Source organism: Camelus dromedarius, chromosome 20 (genome assembly GCF_036321535.1).
Source record: "Camelus dromedarius isolate mCamDro1 chromosome 20, mCamDro1.pat, whole genome shotgun sequence".
Classification (NCBI taxonomy): Eukaryota; Metazoa; Chordata; class Mammalia; order Artiodactyla; family Camelidae; genus Camelus; species Camelus dromedarius.
The window spans coordinates 37323584-37341431 of record NC_087455.1 but is presented as its reverse complement, the minus strand read 5'-3'; the positions used below and the strand labels follow the sequence as shown (position 1 = coordinate 37341431).

Genomic DNA, 17848 nt, shown 5'->3' with positions numbered 1-17848 from the left:
AAACACATTCATGAAATGAAGTAATTTCAGGTAGTGTAAGTGCTGTGAAGAAAAAGTAGGACAATATGATGAAGATGGAGGGTTGGATACTTAAAGTGGGTCATCTAAGCAGATAGCTTTAAGGATGTGATATCTGAGTTGAAGTTGGAAAGATGAGAAATAGCCAACTAGATGAAGACCTAGGGATAGAAAATTTTAGGCAGAGGAAACAGTAAAAATGAATTGCAGAGAAGTTAAATGACTTGCATAAAGTTCTATTGCAAGAGAGCATCCTAGCTAAAGCGACATAGCTCTGCTATTAACAGGTTTATGCTATTACAGACAGTCTGGATTTCTATAATTTTCAGTTTACTTTTTATCTATTTGAAGGAATTATTGTGCATAATTCTCACTTGTTTGCTAGTTTTGAGAAATCATTAACATACATCATTAAGTTTAAAGCATACAAAATGATGGTTTTATTTACATACAATGTGAAATAATTACAGTAGGTTCAGCTGACATCCATCTTCTCATACAGATATAGTAAAAAGGAAAGAAAGAAACAGAGAAGAGAAAAATGCTTATCCTCTTAGAATTTACTCTCTTAACAAATTTCCCACATACTATTAGCAGTGTCAACTATGGTCATCATGTTGTTACAGTACTGAGTTAATACTTATCTCATAACTGGAAATTTGTGCCTTTTGACCGTCTTCCTCCTATTTCCCCTCTCCTCACCCTCTGCCTCTGGTAACCACAAATCTGATCTCTTTTTCTATGAGTTTGGGAGTTTTGTTTTTAGTTTTATTTTTTTAGATTCCACATATAAATGAAATCATACAGTACAGTATTTGTCTTTCTCTGTCTTATTTCTCTTATTTCATTGTTAGTGTATAGAAATGCTACTGATTTTTGTATGTTAATTTTGTACCTTGCAACTTTACTGAATTCACTGATGAGATCTAAAAGGTTTTTTGGCTTGTGTCTTTAGGATTTTCTATATATAAAATCAAGTCATCTGCAAATAGAGATTGTTTTACTTCTTCCTTTACAGTATAATGCCTTTTATTTCTCTTTCTTTTGCTCTAGGCGGGGCTTCTAGTGCTGTGTTGAACAGGAGCGGTGATAACAGACATCCTTGTCTTATTCCCGATCAAAATTTCACCACTGAGTATGACGTTAGCTATGGGCTTGTCATATGTGGCTCTTACTGTGTTGAGATATGTTCCTTTTATGCGTAATTTGTTAAGAGTTTTTATTATGAATGAATACTGAATTTTACCAAACCATTTTTCTGTGTCTATTGAGATGATCATATGATTCTTTTCTTTCATTCTATTAATGTGATTATCATATTGCTTCACTTGTGTATGTTGAAGCATCCTTGCATCCCAGGAATAAATCCCACTTGATCGTGATAAATGATCCTTTTAAAATGCTGCTGAATTTGGTTTGCTAGTGTTTTATTGAGAATTTTTGCATCTATGTTTATCAGGGGTGCTGACTTGTAACTTTCCTTACTAGTGGTGTCCTTTTCTGGTTTTAGTCTCAGAATAATGCTAGCCTCATAAAATGAGTTTGGGAGTGCTCTCTCCTCTTCTATTTTTGGAAGAGTTTGAGAAGGATTGGTGTTAATTCTTCTTTAATTGGTGTTAATTCTTCTTTAATTGGTGTTAATTCTTCTTTAAATGTTTAGTAAAATTCACCAGTGAAGCCATCTGGTCCTGGGCTTTTGTTTGTTGGGTGGTTTTTGATTATTGATTCTCCTTATTAGTAAATGGTCTATTCAGATTTTATATTTCTTCCTGATTCAGTCTTGGTAAGTTATATGCTTCTAAGAACGTCCCCATTTATTCTAGGTTATCCAGTTTGTTGGAGTATAGTTTCTCATAGTAGCCTATTATGATCCTTTGAATTCTGTAGCATCAGTAACAATGCCTTCTTTTTCATTTATAATTTTGTTGGTTTGGGTACATTCTCTTTTTTCCTTAGTCTAGCTAAGGGTTTGTCAATTTTGTTTATCTTTTCAAAGAACCAACTCTTATTTTGGATAATATTTTCTGTTGTCTTTCTGTTCCCTATTTCAGTTATTTTTGTTCTAATCTTTATTATTTCTTTTCTTCTGCTAACCTTGGGCTCTGCTTGTTCTACTTTTTTCTAACTCCTGAAATCGTAGAGTCAGGTCATTTATTTGGGAACTTTCTTTCTTATTTCTTAAGTAGGTGTTTATTGCTGTGAATCTCCCTCTTAGAACTGCTTTTGCTGTATCCCACAAGTTCTGGTATGTTGTGTTTTCATTTTTGTTTGTCTCAAAATTCTCTTAAATTCCCTCTTGAATTTCCTCTTTGATCTATTGGTTGTTTAGTAGAGTGTTGTTTAACTTCCATGTGTACGTGAATTTTCCACTTTCCTCTTATTATTGATATCTAGTTTCACACCATTGTGGTCACAGGAGATAGTTGGTATATTTCAGTCTTCTTGAATTTGCTAAGACTTGATTCATGGCCTAACACTTGGTCTTCTCTAGAAGATGTTCCTTGTATACCTGAAAAGAATGTATATTCAGCTTTGGTCAGATAGGATGTTCTGTATATGACTGTTAGGATCATTTAGTCTGTAGTGTTGTTTCAGTATGCTGTTTCCTTACTGATTTTCTGTCCGGATGATCTATCCATTGTTAAGAGTAGGGTAATAAAGTCCCCAACTGGTATTGTATTACTGTTTATTTCTCCTTTTAGCTCTGTCAGTTTTTGGTTTATATATTTAGGTACTCCATTGTTGGTTGCATAAATATTTACAATTGTTATATCTTCTTGATGTATTGACCCTTTTATAATTATATAGTGACCTCATTTGTCTCTTTTTACCATTTTTAGTTTAAAGTCAATTTTGCCTAAGTATAGCTGCCTCTCCTTTTTTGTTGTTATTATTTGCTTGAAATGTTTCTTTCCATCCCTTTACTATCTGTATGTGTCTTTAAAGCTAAAATTAGTCTTGTAGGGGAGAGTATAGCTCAATGGTAGACTATGTGCCTAGTATGCATGAGGTCCTGGGTTCAATCCCCAGTGCCTCCACTAAAAAAATTAATAAATAAACCTAATTACCACACACCCAAATAATATAAAATGAGTCTCCTATAGGCAGCATATTAGATACTGTTTTTTCATCCCAGCCATTCTCTGTCTTTTAATTGGAGAATTTATTTGCATTTCAAGTAATTATTTATAGACTTACTATTGCCATTTTGTTAATCGTTTTCTGGTTGTTTTGTGATCTGTTGTTCCTTGTGTCCCATCCTGCTGTCTTGTGCGTGTGTTGATGTCTTTGGGTATCAGTGTGCTTTGACTCCTTTATCATGTTCTGTTGAATACTTTCTGCAGGCTTTGTCCTTGTGGTTGCCATGAGGCTTACAAAATCTTATGGGGGTGCCCTTGTATGTAACTTCTCTTTTTCTTCTTACTGCCCGTACAATTCTTTCTTTGCCTTGGATTTTTGACAATTGAATTATAATGTGTCTGAGTGTAACCCAATTTAGGTTCAAACTACTTGAGGTCCTTTGGGCCTCATGGATCTGGATGTTCATATTTCTCCCAGGGTTCCGGAAGTTTTAACCATTATTGCTTTAAGCAGACTCTCTGTCTCTTTTTCTTTTCTCCTTCTGGAATTTCCACAATGGGAATAATGTTTCTTTCCAGTGTCTCCCAAATTCCCATCGGCTTTCTTCACTCTTTTTCATTCTTTTTCTTTTGGCTTCTCTGACTGGGTAATCTCGTGTCTTTTCTTTCAGTTCACCGATTCTTTTGCACGTTTGATTCTACTTTTGAAACTGTCGGATTTTTCAGTTCAGTTATTGTATTTTTCATCTCTAGGAGTTCGGCTTGGTTTTGTTTTTTGACGGTTGCTATTTCCTTGTCAAACTTCTCATTTTGTTCATACTTTGTTTCTCCAATTTTGCGTAGTTGCCTGTTTTCTTGCCGTTAAATAAACTCCCTTAGGAGGATTATATTGCCCTCTTTGTTTGCCACTTCATAGGTGTTCATTTGTTTTAGGGCCGGTTACTGGAGCTTTATTAGTTTCCTTTAGTGATGCTGTACTTACCTGGTTATTCATGATCCTGGATTCCTTGCAGTGCTGTCTGTGCTCTTGAGTAGTTGGGCTCTTCTTCCAGACTCTACAGTTTGGGTTTCTGGGCATCTCTGCCAGTAGTGTTTTGGGGCAGGTGGGGCCTGCTGTTGGCTTTATTTTGGGTCAAGGCAATTGTTTGAGCTCTAAGGACAGGGGTAGGGGTTGTGCCACTGGCTGAGAACTGTCGAGTAGAACTGTTGGCTTGGTTCCCCACCCAAGTGAGGCTGTAGGACGGGATCCATGGCTGCCTGGCCAGGCTTCCTAGATGGTAGGGACTGGGTACTGTATCCAGCAGTAAATGGGGCTGTGAGTTAGCTTCTATGCCCCGGCAGGGCAGCAGGATGGACTCAGGGCCTCAACAGCTCATTGTTTGGGGACCCAAGTTAGTCCAAGTGTGCACTGAAGTCCCTGGTCAGGTAAGGCCACCAGTTTTGCTCTGCGGGTCGGGGGAAGCCATGGGCTGTGCTACCTATTCAGGTGCCACCGTGCGCAGGGCTGTGCGTGAGCTACGCGGCTTCCTGTGTGCTCTGGTTAGTTCCCTGCTCGCACAGACTGAAGGCTGCATTCATCAAGAGCAGGGCTAGGATTTAGGTTCCTTGCTGCGGTGCAGCAGGACAAGAATCTCTAAAGCTGGTAAAGCTCTTTGTTGTTTTAACTCAAGCCAACCCACACCCCAAGTTCCCTGACCAAAAACGGCCACTGGCTTTGCTCTGCCAACTGTTGACTCCGCCTGCTTCTTGGCTCAAGTACCACCGGGCTGCACAGTTTCCCGGAGTTGTCACCAGCCGTTTTGGTCAGATGGAGCTGGAAGACTCGATCTGCAGTAGCTGGAGCTACGTCTCAGCTAGGCAGGAGGAGGGAGTTTCGCTCCAGGCTATTCTGTTTCTTAAATGGGCTCTCAGAGTGGTGGATTCCAGGAGTCACCTTCAGCTGCTAATTAATCCCCCTGCTTGCGCATAGCGTGGGAACATTCCACACCTGGTACAGGGTTTGCTTCAGGGTAATCAACTTTGCTCACTCACCTCTTGGCTTAAGTGCTGCTGGGGCCACACTGCTTCCAGGAGCTGCCGCCAGCCCTGCTGGTAAGATGGGCCTGGAAGACATTCCCCACAGTGAGTGGGGATGTGATTCAGCTCCTTGCCTGGGTGTGGGCAAACTGGGCCCTGGGGCAGACAAAACTCCTCCTTTGAGGATCTGAAACAGGCAGATACGCACCCTGCCAAGTTCCCTAGTTAGAGTGGGTCCCCAGCTTGGTTCTGCAGGTGAGCAAAGCTGCTGACTGGGATTACCACCTGGGCACTGTGGCATGAACTTGGTCTGCCAAGATCTGTGCGCTGGCTGTTGCCCCTTCTCTGCCACAGCCGGATTCCCCTGAGTGGTTGAGCCCCACCCAGGGCTTCTCTGCAGTCCTGTGACGCAGGATCAGAGTAGGGGCTTTCACAACGTGACCACACTGCTGGGCGGGGCTAGTTGTCCCCCTTGGGCTCTCTCTTCCCGCTGAAGGAACCAGAGGCTCAGGGAAGATCTGTCCAGGTGGTGCTGTGCTGGCTTTGGGGGAGGGCAGTGCTGTCAACATGCAGCCACTTCTGTTACCTTCTAATGGGACTGTCTTGGTCTCTGTGGTACAGAAGGGTGCTGCAGCATTGTTCCAGATTCTCTCAGGGGGATCTTGTTCTTACTGGTTGTTAGTTGTTCTTGTGAAGAGGAGCAAAGCCAGGAACAGCCTATGTCGCCATCTTGGTGACGTCACTCTCAAGGATGTATGTCCTTAGAATGAAGTGCTCAGGGGTTACATGCTTGGTTTCACTCAGGACATTAGCGTTAGACACTGGTCACTGCAGAAAACTCTAAGGTCTGTTTAGTAGTTCTTTATTTTTAACAAATACCAACAGTGTATTCATTTGCTTTTTATTTCACTTTTTAACAAAGCAAAATTAGCACCAGAGTGTGAATGTCTATCATGGTGTCTCAAGTATATGGCCACATTTACCATCAGCAAAAGAAGTCAGCCTAGTCATCTGAACTCTTTCTTTTTACTGTTTCTAGCCTTTCTGTCTCTGCTTTAACGAATCTTCTCTCCACTTTGTTCTCTTTTAATGCATCAGTAAAGCACACTCAAAGCAATAACAAATTGAGCACATCTGAAATGGCTCCTTACAATTGACACAATGAGTAAAAAAATTTTTATTGGAGTAGTTTACTTACAGAAATCAGAATTATTTCACCTCCTTTCAGATCACAAAGTTCTTTTGGTTCAGTGCTATCCCAAAAGTGCTTCTATTCAAATATGTTTTGTTCAGTTAACTAATTTCTGGTTCTCCCCATTTCTTCCGCTAACTGAAGGATCTCAAACTCGAACCTCTAGAAGAAGTTATTGAAGGCAATACTAAATCTGTAAGTATTTTTCTCGGTCAAAATTTAGAAATATGTACTTTGAAAACATGATTTAGTATCTTCAAAATTAGTACTATCTCAGTGAAAACGTGAAAAAACAGCATACGGGCATATTTCACTTTGCACGGCTAAGCAGTATTTTCTGAAGTGTGATTTGTGGAAAACAAATGCCTGCTTCACAGGGGTTTTGGGGAAGCAGCTCACATGTTACTTGTGCAAAATTAAATTTATACACATGTGTAAGTCAATGAGTTATTGAATAACTGAATGAATATGTCTGGCAGAAAAGGGCAACTTTTACATTGTATCATAAACTAGGCTGAGTAGGACACCTGAGCTGAAAGTTGGTCCCATTGAATATTGTATTTCCAGCATTTAGCCCAGGGCCAGGCACGTTGTATCTGCTCCAAAATCATTTTTCAAAGGAAAAAAAAATGATGTTTAGAGAGAAGTGAACATTTATGCATACAGGGAAGAGATGTCCATCCAGAGGGGTAACAACTGATGGAGACTAAGAGAAAATGGACAAAGTGATCCTAATAGGTACATTAAATGCAGCAAAAAGAAATTAATGAATAAATTAACTAATTGAAAAGCAACACATACCATGCCTTATTATTTTTCTTTATTGTGAGGCAAATATAACGCATTCTGCTTTGGGAAATCGGCTGTTTGCATTTACATTCAGTGGCAATTTGGATTTTAAAATCTTGGGTACCTACAGAATATCACTTTTTTCTTAATCCCTTAAATATATACAGTATGGATCTTGTAGGATCAGTCACATTTGCATGAAACAAGGATAGGAGACACCTTTCATCCCCATACCAGTCTTAGTCCACAGGCACTGCCTGTGTGACAGGAGGTGAGACTCACCTGCATGTCGCCTCCTGTTCATCTGTCCAAACTCATCAAAGGGAGCTTTCAGAGAAGGAGCTTTGGAGGTTTCCCAGAAAAGTTTAATAGTGACTTGTGATTAGAATCCTATAGATGACAGACAGATTCCCTAGATAAAAGCGGTATTTTCACTACATGTTCAGTCATTCAGAGAAAGGGATGTGGTCTGTCTGTGTTAATCCATCCGGAACCCAGAACTTCAAAGCGGCAGATTTGGGCGGGAAGGCGAGAGGAGAGGGGTGTTGAGCACAGGCAGCAGGAGCAGCAGGCCTGTGCACAGTCCCACGAGCACAGGGCTGCGACCTTGCGGTCTTGCACCTGGACTGCCTCTTAGGTTTGCATGGAGAGGAAACTGCACTGCGGTCAAGGCAAAGGAACAGACCTTTTCTAATGTTGGGAGAGACTATTGTCTGTTCTTCAGTAATTTTTTAATGTGAGACTGTTCTCTCTCACTAGCTATGAAGGAGGAAAGTTTCTAAGGATTGTTTCTGAAAGGTGGCAGACTGCCCCATTCTCTGGTCCCTGACAGCAGAGACAGGCCAATGTCAATTTTAAAAGATCCCTCAGCCCACACAGCACTGCCAGCTCAGTAGTGCATGGAAGTACTTTAGGGAAGAAGGGCTGGGCAGAGTGGTTCGGTAATCAGTATTATTTAAAATCAGGAAAGACTATTCTTTATTCTTAACCTTACGTAAAAGGAAAAGAATCATGCTCTTTGGGAATACACACATAGTAGTAGTCTGAACTGGTTTGTTTTTTCAGAAATACCCGTAAGATATTTGTCATCAAAAGTTGTATTTTTCATTAGTGGTAGTATATTCATCACTATCAATTCCTATGAAACCTCTATGTTCAGAACGACAAAAACGGTTTTTCGTGTTACTTCACAGCTAGCCCTCACAGTTATGTTACCGTGAGTTCAGGGATTTATCCTGGTGAAGGAAACCAGTTTTAGAATTCATTGACTGGACAGGTATTTTTCCTTTTCAAAATGCATGAGAACTTCAAAAAAAAAAAAAAAATCCCACACCAGAAAGCAAAGAATACATTTTTATTATATACTTGGTTTTTTAAAAGTTAAGCTCTACTGAGCCTTTGCTATGTGCAAGTGTGGTGTTAAACCCACACGTATGTGCTCACTTAATCCCCACAACAGCTGTATGAGGTGGTGCTGGTATCAGCCCCATTTTACAGATGAAGAAACTAAGGTGCAGCAAGGTTTAAACAGCACAGCTGAACCCCAGAAGTTTTGTGCCAGACCCACACTCCCCACCACACTGTAACACTCCAACTGCAGTGTTTGGTGCACTTCTGGGCACTAGAGTGGAGTTGCTTTTTGCTAGTGAGGTTATGAGCTAATGGATGATGGTTTCATGAGACTTCCTACCACTGGGGCAGAGCAGATTATCTGGTAGGCTTTTTTAAGCACACAGCAAAAGTTTGGGCCCTGCTAGCTGCCATACTCGTTTTCTGGGACACGGGCCATAATATAATGATGAGTATAGCATGTAATTTCTTCTTTTAAGTCCATTTTTTCCTCAGCCCAGAAGTAACATTTATTATCTATCATGGGCAAGATCTTTGCATACCATACTCTATTCCATTTGATCCTCCTCAAAGCTCTGTGATACAAGCCCCACTGCTCCAGTTTTATGTAGCAGAAGACTTGAGAAAGGTTAAGTAACTTATTCAGGGCCACATAGCTCGTAAACGTGACGCGAGTTCTTTCACATTTATACCTCTTGAGCTTAAAGGAGAGAGAAAAAAGAGAAGAGGGCAAGATGATGGAGATGGATTAAAGGGCACCCAACAGTGCTCTAGAGTTTCCAGGGCTACCTGAAATCCTTTTCTGGATGGATCGTGTATAAATAAAACTTATCAAAGGAATCTTAAGAGTAGTCAGTGGCTAAAAGCAGAAGCATCCTGCACTTGTTTGTTCCGCAAATAACTTGCTCACCAACTGTGTGCTGGGCCCTGAGGGAGGGTGTAGAGTTAAACTGGTGACTAGTACAGACCAGAAGACAGACCGAAAGGAAATACAGGCAGTTAAATAAGGCTCTACGATAAACTATAATGAGGATTATTGCAGGAAGGTAAAGATCTGCATGGCAAGAGAACACGGCCTAATCTCCGAGGCCAGAAAATGCTTCTAGAATGACATATTATTCAAGGTTAAATTTTTTTAAAGTAAGTATATAAATAGGTATGTAAATAATACTTACACATCTCGTGTAACATTGAACTGTTCTCACTTTGCACTGAAAGAATAGCAGCTGCTCCATAGGAATGTTAAAATACTCCAAACGATTTGTACCAAGCCTGCCACACAGATAGCAACCTTAGAAGTTTACTATTTTATTCTTGCTATAATAAAACAGGGAATAAACGCACATGAGGAATAAACCTACATCTAAAGTCCAAGACCTTGGCTTTATGACTCATTGAAAATTTGGGGATAATTTATTATCTTCCAGCTGTCAAGTACTAAGCAACAGGTATGAATCACTGAAAGATTACTATGATTTTTGAGGGGAGTTTCTTCAGCCAGATGAACACACGTCCTGGATCTGGACAGGTGTATTGACCCACCCAGATCCTTTATGCCTGGTGTAGTCGTGTGCTGTTCGTGGTATTTCTTCTCAAATGACTTATCAGGGGAAAAAAATGATCATTTTCCAGATATTTTCTACATGCAAAAGGAGTTTTTATTTAAAAAGTCAGTATCTTTTTTTTAATTGAGTTGTAGTTATTTTACAATATTGTGTCAAATTTCAGTGTAGAGCACAAGTTTTCAGTTATACACGAACATACATACATTCATTGTCACATTCTTTTTCACTGTGCGCTACCGCAAGTCAATATAATTTTAAACCAAGTTTGATCACATTCTGGTTCTTTTCAAAGACCCTAATCTTTCTCGAGCACATTACTGTTGCCTACATAACACTAGAAGCACTTATCATACAATAGAAGTTTACAAATCTGTTTTTTTGTTTTTTTGGTTTTTTTTGCTTCTCCATCCTCATCAAAACTGTGAGTAATGTTTTGTGAGTAAATCGGTTCTGCTCTGCACTTCAATGTGTTTGGAGGCTATTGCCAACTAATATGTCAGAGACTTTCAAAACACAGTCTTGCTTTGCAATAGCTGTTAAGAGATTCAGCAGAGCACACAACGTTCTGATGTTTCTGAGGAAGGCTTGAACACAACTGTAAATGTAGTAATAGAGCCAGAATAACACAAAACAAATTATTTGTGTTCAGAACATCTCTTTGTGTCCAGTTTTTTCCTTAAAATAAAAATACCCAAGAAATCAGAAGCACATGCAACTATAACCTAATATCATGGCAAACACTATTCAGTAAACCTAGATTAACCTTTCGTAATTAGATAGCACTTTTCAGCCCCCAAGATGCCAAATATTCCACCATAATTCCATTGTAACAACATCTCTACAAGGTAAATTATAAAGACAACACTAATCCCTTCTAAAGCAGAGAAACAAAAATACAGCCTGAAAGAGAGTTCTGGGCTGGTTGTTTACACCACAGGATCTCAGATTTCAGTAAGGATTCCAGGCTGTATATTTTAAACAAGAAACATGTAGAAATATCATGAAGACATTAGAACTCCTTCTCCACCTCTCCCATACTCCGCATCCCACAACTTGGCCTGGCCAGCATAGCAAAATTTAGGGTTTTCTTTGGACCTCAGAAAGTCTACCTTAAATTACCCAAGATTCAAAAAAGCTCACTTGTCACGATAGTCATAAAATGTAGGGAGATTGTCTGGGGCTCTTTATAAATTGATTTCTTCGTACAAATGTCTGAGGAAAAGAGAGAAAGACCTGCCTTGTCTGAGTTGCAAAGTAAATTTAATTTTTCCAATCATATTCACATCCATGTATATGAGTGAATGAATCTATATAGCAAACCACCCAAACTGAGTGGCTTGAATCTCAATTCACAAGTAGGCAGTTCAGGGTGAGATCACTGTGGTGGTTCTCACGGTCTCAGCCGTCCCCCTTTGAGCACCTGTAATCAGCCGTATGCCAGTTTCACTGTTCTTGGCTGGGCTTTCTCACATGGCCAGGGCCTCAGACAGGATGCTTCCACTGACTCTGCTTTGCTTGTGGGACCTTAATCCTCCAGCATGGGGTTTGGCAAAAATACAGCCCACTGCCTGTTTTGTATATATAAAGTTTATTGGACTAGAGCCACACCCATTTATTTACTTACTGTCTGTGGCTGCTCTCACAATAAAACAGAAGAGTTGAGTAGGAACCACGTAGCCTTCAAAGCCTAAAATCATTGTGATCTGGCCCTTCACATAAAAAAATGTTTGCTGACCCCATGACAGTCTGAGGGATCCAGGAGAGAGAGTGGAAACTCAAAAGGCCTCTTGGGGCCTAAACCTGAAACCACCATAGTGTCATTCTGTTGGCCAAAGCAAGTTAGAAGGCCAGCCCAGATCCAAGGGAAGGGGAAGCAGAATCTTTGTCTTGATGCATAACTGAGAAGTCACATTTCAAAGGGCATGGGTTCAGGAAGCGGTGAAGGATTCTGGTCATGTTTACAACCTACCTCACTGGGTCACATGAGAACTGTCTTCAGACTGAAATAGTCATGGTGGAGCAGGCGGGTATATGTATATGTCTCATTAGGAAAGCTCGTAAGCATCGTGGGAGTCACTGTTTATCACAAACACCCGATCAAGATGTCCCTGCAGATTTTTGTCAAAGGGACATGTCTGCTATTATTTTGGTAGAGATTAACTCTTAGTTACTGACATTACTGAAATTAAAACCAGGTCCTGGGAGCGTCAGATAGAGGGGACTGTTCATTACACAACCTTGGGAGGTGGCTGTAGACTTTGATCCTTGATCCTGAAGGGAAGCAAAGCCAAATTAAAATTACTGAGCTCATTTAGGGGCCTAGGCTACGGAAACAAATAGATCCAGGATGTGGACTGATTCCAATGCAATAAAAGTTTCCCAAGTAGACAGTCCGCACAATGATTCAGGGACACGGGCTTCTCCCATCTGTGGCTCTGCCATTCCTGAGGCAGGTCTTCATCCTACTAACAGGAAAGGGAAAGAGAGATGTGGGAGGGGTCTCAAAGTCTTCTTGCAAGTCTTGGCTCAAAAGTGGTACACAGCACTTCTGCTCACATGCTACCAGTGAGAGCTCGTCAGTGGGCTGCGTCTGCCTACAAGGGTTGACAGAGTATGCAGTCTAACTGTGCACCTAGAGAGAAGAAAGAAACGGATTTTTGATGAGCAGCTTTTAGTCTCTGCCACAGGCTACCTTCTGATCATCCTTTTTTTTTTTTTTTTGCATTCTTTTTTCATTTTTCATGTGTATCTTTTTTCCCACATACATAGAATACACTCCCTTCACAAGGGAGACAGCCCAAGCTCTCCTCCAGTGACTGCTGCTAGCTCAATTTCCAGGGCCCCTGGATGATGTCTGGTCTTCTCTGCAAGGTCAGGATGCAGCCCCTTGAGGTCAGACTCTTCCTGCTGCACCCACACAAATAAAATATACAGTGATAAAACTCGGTCAGGATAAATGCCATAAACACTGCCGGTCAGAAAGCAGATGAATAGGAAATACACAGCATTCACTGGTTAGTTTCAACAATGAATTCATGCTGGGAAAGTAAGTAGTTGTCAATGAAGGACGTTCCATTATTAAACACTGGGTCTCCATGCTGGGAGGAACTCTGTTGTCCGTTCTTTTTCTTTTAAGAGTTTTTTCTTGGTCTGTCATCCTCCATGACCACACCTGAAAGGGCCCACTGGGAATAGCACCCTTCCTGGGGTTATGCAGTGTTCACAGCCCACTGCCTGCTCATGTGAGTTGGGGGCCCAGGTATTAATTTAAGGCTTAAACAGTCAAAGGATTTTAAGACTAGGATCAAGATTTATTTGGCAATACAGTTGGTCAGAATTTTAGTAGAATTCTGACCAGTTTACAAACAGTAAGTTTAATGGGTCATATCTAAAATTACTCCTTAAACGTAGTTTTCAGGACTTGATTTTCTTTACTAAAACCTAGGAGGGCAAGAATTCTATCTTAATGCATCACTGTATCTTAGAATCCAGCACTTAGTAATTAGCTGTGGGAACATTTGTCGGCATCCAACCCAACGTGATCCATTAAACACAGGCTCCATCTAATGCCATTAGATTTTGAGTGGGACTTAACTGTAGGTGGTTAATACTTGAGAACCCTGCAGTGGTTAATGTACCTTTGGAAATGCATCAATGAACACATCATTTAAAAAATTTGTTTGTTTGTAGTGATATTTATAATATGTCTACTATTACAAAATCTCCAAGGAGAAGGTGGAGCTGTGCTCTGTGTACAGTAGGACTTCTTAAAATTTGGTAAGTGACTCTAGGCCAGTGAGTCCCAACCTTGGCTGCACATTAGAGTCATTTGGAGACGTTTTTATAAGTATGAGGGCCTGGACCCACTCTCAGAGATTCTGCTATAAATGCAATTGAAAAGCCCCGTGATTCTGAAGGAGAACCACGGCTTTTACAAGGGACACGTCGTCGTGAAGGACACTTTCTTTAGCATTTGTATTAGAGGCAAGAAAACACCCTGCCTATACTACAGCTTTTATTCAGTGTTACTACTTGGACTAGTCATGCCTTCTGGTCGTATTTTGGATGAGAATTGTTGGATTTGCGCGGAGGGATGGGATGCGCAGCAGGGGCTCGGCTTGGGGAGGCCCCCCGACAGCCAGCGCAGTAACCCCCGCCCCTTGCTCTGCAGCACATCATGCTGGTGCAGCGTCAGATGTCTGTGATAGAAGAGGACTTGGAAGAGTTCCAGCTTGCTCTGAAACACTACGTGGAGAGCGCTTCCTCCCAGAGCGGATGCTTGCGGTAAGTGCGCCTGCGCCTTAGGTGAGGGCGGTGCGGGTCCTTCCAGCCTCTGGGTGACGATGCACTCTGCAGAGTTCACCAGGCTGTGTTCTCTTATCCTTGGGCTCTGTGTGGATGTGCGCATCAGGGGCTCCGAGGGAAGTGAAATGGAGAGAACGAGTTGAGAAGAGGAGTTTCAAATCGACTGTAATCCCCTCTTTTACACGCAGGCAGGCTCACACTCTGGTTTAAAATCATCTGTGGCATATGAGGGCCCAACTCCAGTGCGTTAGCTCTGATTGCTCCCTTGGGAGCATGCGCTGTGGCCTAATAACCACCGTCTCAGCCATTCCTTATGAAGTGGCACCATCTCTGAAGTCTTGATTGCAGGACTTTGTCATTAAAACAATTTTTATTTTTCTGTGGCCACCCCAGCACAGGCTTCTATTATCTCAGGCTGCTAAAATATACTAACTCTTCCTCATCTCCAGGTGGTCCAATAAACAAGCATTAGAATGATAATTTTTCAGAAACGATTATCTTGGAATTCTCTTAATCAGAAAATTGCAGTAACTATGTAATGAGTATCTTGTCAAATGCTAGATGTTTATCCTGACCCTACAGTTGTGTCACCAAGAGACCTCCGAAATCCACAGCACCGCTACCATTTTTTCTCCCTCACCTGAGTCCTCGGCCTCAGCCGTGCCCAGCTGCATGTTGCCTTTCCAGCATAATCTATTAATTCTTACCCCTGTGCCTTAGATCTGGCCACGCTCCTTCCCAGAAGTGTGTATCCAGTTGCAGGCCTCTCCCAGCTCATGCTGTACCTCAAGGCCAAAGCCAAAAGTCACCTGCTCCTGGAAAACTGCCACAACCCATTCTACCCCCACCTTGAGAGCTTGTTAAATTGCATATCATAATGCTCTTAGAATGTTGCTCTGGGAAAACTTTTTAGCACACCTGTGCACACGTGTGGGTGCACCCAGAAGCACGTACTTTTTGTCCCTGAGTGCTTTGGTGTTCCTCCCAGTACTTACTACTTGTATTTTATCCACACTCTGGGAAGAATAGTTCCCCAGGTAAGACGTCTGGCTCTGGAATTAAACATGGGATCATACATATATAAACAGCTCATATGACTTAATAAGAAAAAAACAAACAACCCAATCCAAAAATGGGCAGAAGACCTAAACAAGCAATTCTCCAAGGAAGACATACAAATAGCCAATAGGCACATGAAAACATGCTCGATATCACTAATTATCAGAGAAATGCAAATCAAAACTACAATGAGGTATCACCTCACACCAGTCAGAATGGCCATCATTCAAAAGTCCACAAATGATAAATGCTGGAGAGGCTGTGGAGAAAAGGGAACCCTCCTACACTATTGGTGGGAATGCAGTTTGGTGCAGCCACTGTGGAAAACAGTATGGAGATTCCTCAAAAGCTAAAAAGTAGACTTACCATATGACCCAGATTCACTCCTGGGCTTATATCGAGAAGAAACCCTACTTCAAAATGACTCCTGCACCCTGATGTTCATAGGAGCACTATTTACAATAGCCAAGACATGGAAACAGCCTAAATGCCCATCAACAGATGACTGGATAAAGAAGTTGTGGTATATTTATATAATGGAATACTACTCAGCCATAAAAATGACAACATAATGCCATTTGCAGCAACATGGATATCCCTGGAGAATGTCACTTTAAGTGAAGTAAGCCAGAAAGGGAAAGAAAAATACCATATGATATCATTCATATGTGGAATCTTAAAAAAATAAAAGACAAATGAACTTATATATAAAATAGAAACAGACTCACAGACATAGAATACAGACTTGTGGTTGCCAGGGGAGAGAGGGGTGGGAAGGGATAAACTGGAAGTTCAAGATTTGCAGATACTGACAGGTATATATAAAATAAACAAGTTTATACTGTATAACAGAGAAACATATTTAATATCTTGAAGTAGCTCATGGTGGAAAAGAATATGAAAATGAATATATATATATATTCATGTATGACTGAAGTGTTGTGCTGTACACCAGAAATTGACACAACATGTAAACTGACTGTAACTCAATTAAAAAAAAATGGGGTCATACTAACTTTGTGGTTTGGGGAAAGATCCTTACTGGCTCTAAGCCTCAGTTTCTTCATAAAGTGGTTGTGAGGGTCAACTGGGTGCTCAGCAGAGTGCCTCCCATCCGTGCAGGGCCAGGGAGCGTGAGCTGGGGTTACCACTGCTCTCACTGCTGCTCCCTCATTGTCTGGCTGGATGACGCCTTTCTGGAGCAGAAGAGGGCTTGCTCGGCGCCATGAAGGTCATCCAGCTCACCATCTTCCCAGGAGCACCTTTGTAACTGGGACTAGTTTTTGTTGTTGCAACTATACTTACAATCGGCTCAGAAGGGCACAAATCAAAACCCCATTTTAGTCCTTTCATTTCAGTGATTTAAAAGTGATCTGCCAAAGTGAGAGTATATGTAGTTTTAAAAAGCCTACTCATTTAAAAATAAAATGGAGTTTTGGGGAAATGCAAGAAAAGAACTTCTATCTACACACGGTCCACAGTGGAAACTGCGGAAAGTAGAGCTCAGTAAACTCTTTTTTGGTTAGTGAAGCTAGAAAGAAAATAAAGTCCGGTTTGGTGCATCAGTTTCCAGGGACACAGTAGATATTTTACACTTACAAAAATGATACAAGGTTTGATTACTTTTTTAAGGTTCAGAAATACTGCTTTAATGTGTGTTTGGGAAAATGACCTAAAGCGTCGAAGAGTGCCCCAGGGTGAGGGAAACAGGCTGTGGGAAAGAGAGGAGGTAGGTGTGTGTTGCCTGCTGCAAAGTCTGTTCTCCCAGTGAGCATGAAAAATTGCTCCCTCAGCCTCAGCAGTGAAGTAGAGGGAAGGAGAGCATCCTTTTCCTGTTAAGATAAATCGAGACTCTAAGACTCTCCTTTTCCTTTTGCAAGACTGGTTTGTTTCTTAACAGCTCTCCACTCACTTCTTATTGCTGATCTTCTCAGCTTTCTTTCACTGAAATTATCAAAAAGTAGACTTTATCAGATGAAATAAGCATCAGAGAATCACCACACACAAATGGAAAACTGTGGAATACATGTCACGCCGGTGTGTCTGTCTAAATTCAGTTGTACTAGTTAGTCAAATACAATTTTCTATCTGCGTTAATTCATGAACCCTAAAATGGGCCACTCCTGCCCTCCGTCAGGCTCTAATGCACTCAGCCTGATTGCCAGAGGCTTGGCTGATAAAACAAAGGTCTGTGAATTACCAGAGTTTTGCAGTTTCTCCTTCTCCCACAGTGTTTGGCTCAGCCTCACCATCGAGAGGAAATGCTGCCATAAAATAAAGTAGAAATTGAGGATTTATGAGATTAGGCATTCTGTATTCATTTTCTCGTTTAGTCTTCACTGCAGTCGCCTGAGATGTGTATTCCATCTAGCTCAGGGGGAAATAGGCTCAGACGGGTTAAACAACTTGCCCGAGTTTGTCTGACTCCAGAACCCACAATTAATCTTTCTTGCCCATATTCGGTCACCCTTGAA

The 17848-nt window shown here is 41.2% G+C and overlaps 1 protein-coding gene across 1 annotated transcript in view; it reads left to right on the top strand.

Moving 5' to 3' along the window:
- Positions 1–17848, top strand: part of NECAB1 (N-terminal EF-hand calcium binding protein 1) — a 233463-nt gene that overhangs the window by 195536 nt on the left and 20079 nt on the right. The window contains exons 9-10 of the mRNA XM_031439294.2: positions 6451–6501; positions 14182–14294. Coding sequence (XP_031295154.2) covers positions 6451–6501; positions 14182–14294 — 164 coding nt within the window. The remainder of the gene's footprint in view (positions 1–6450; positions 6502–14181; positions 14295–17848) is intronic.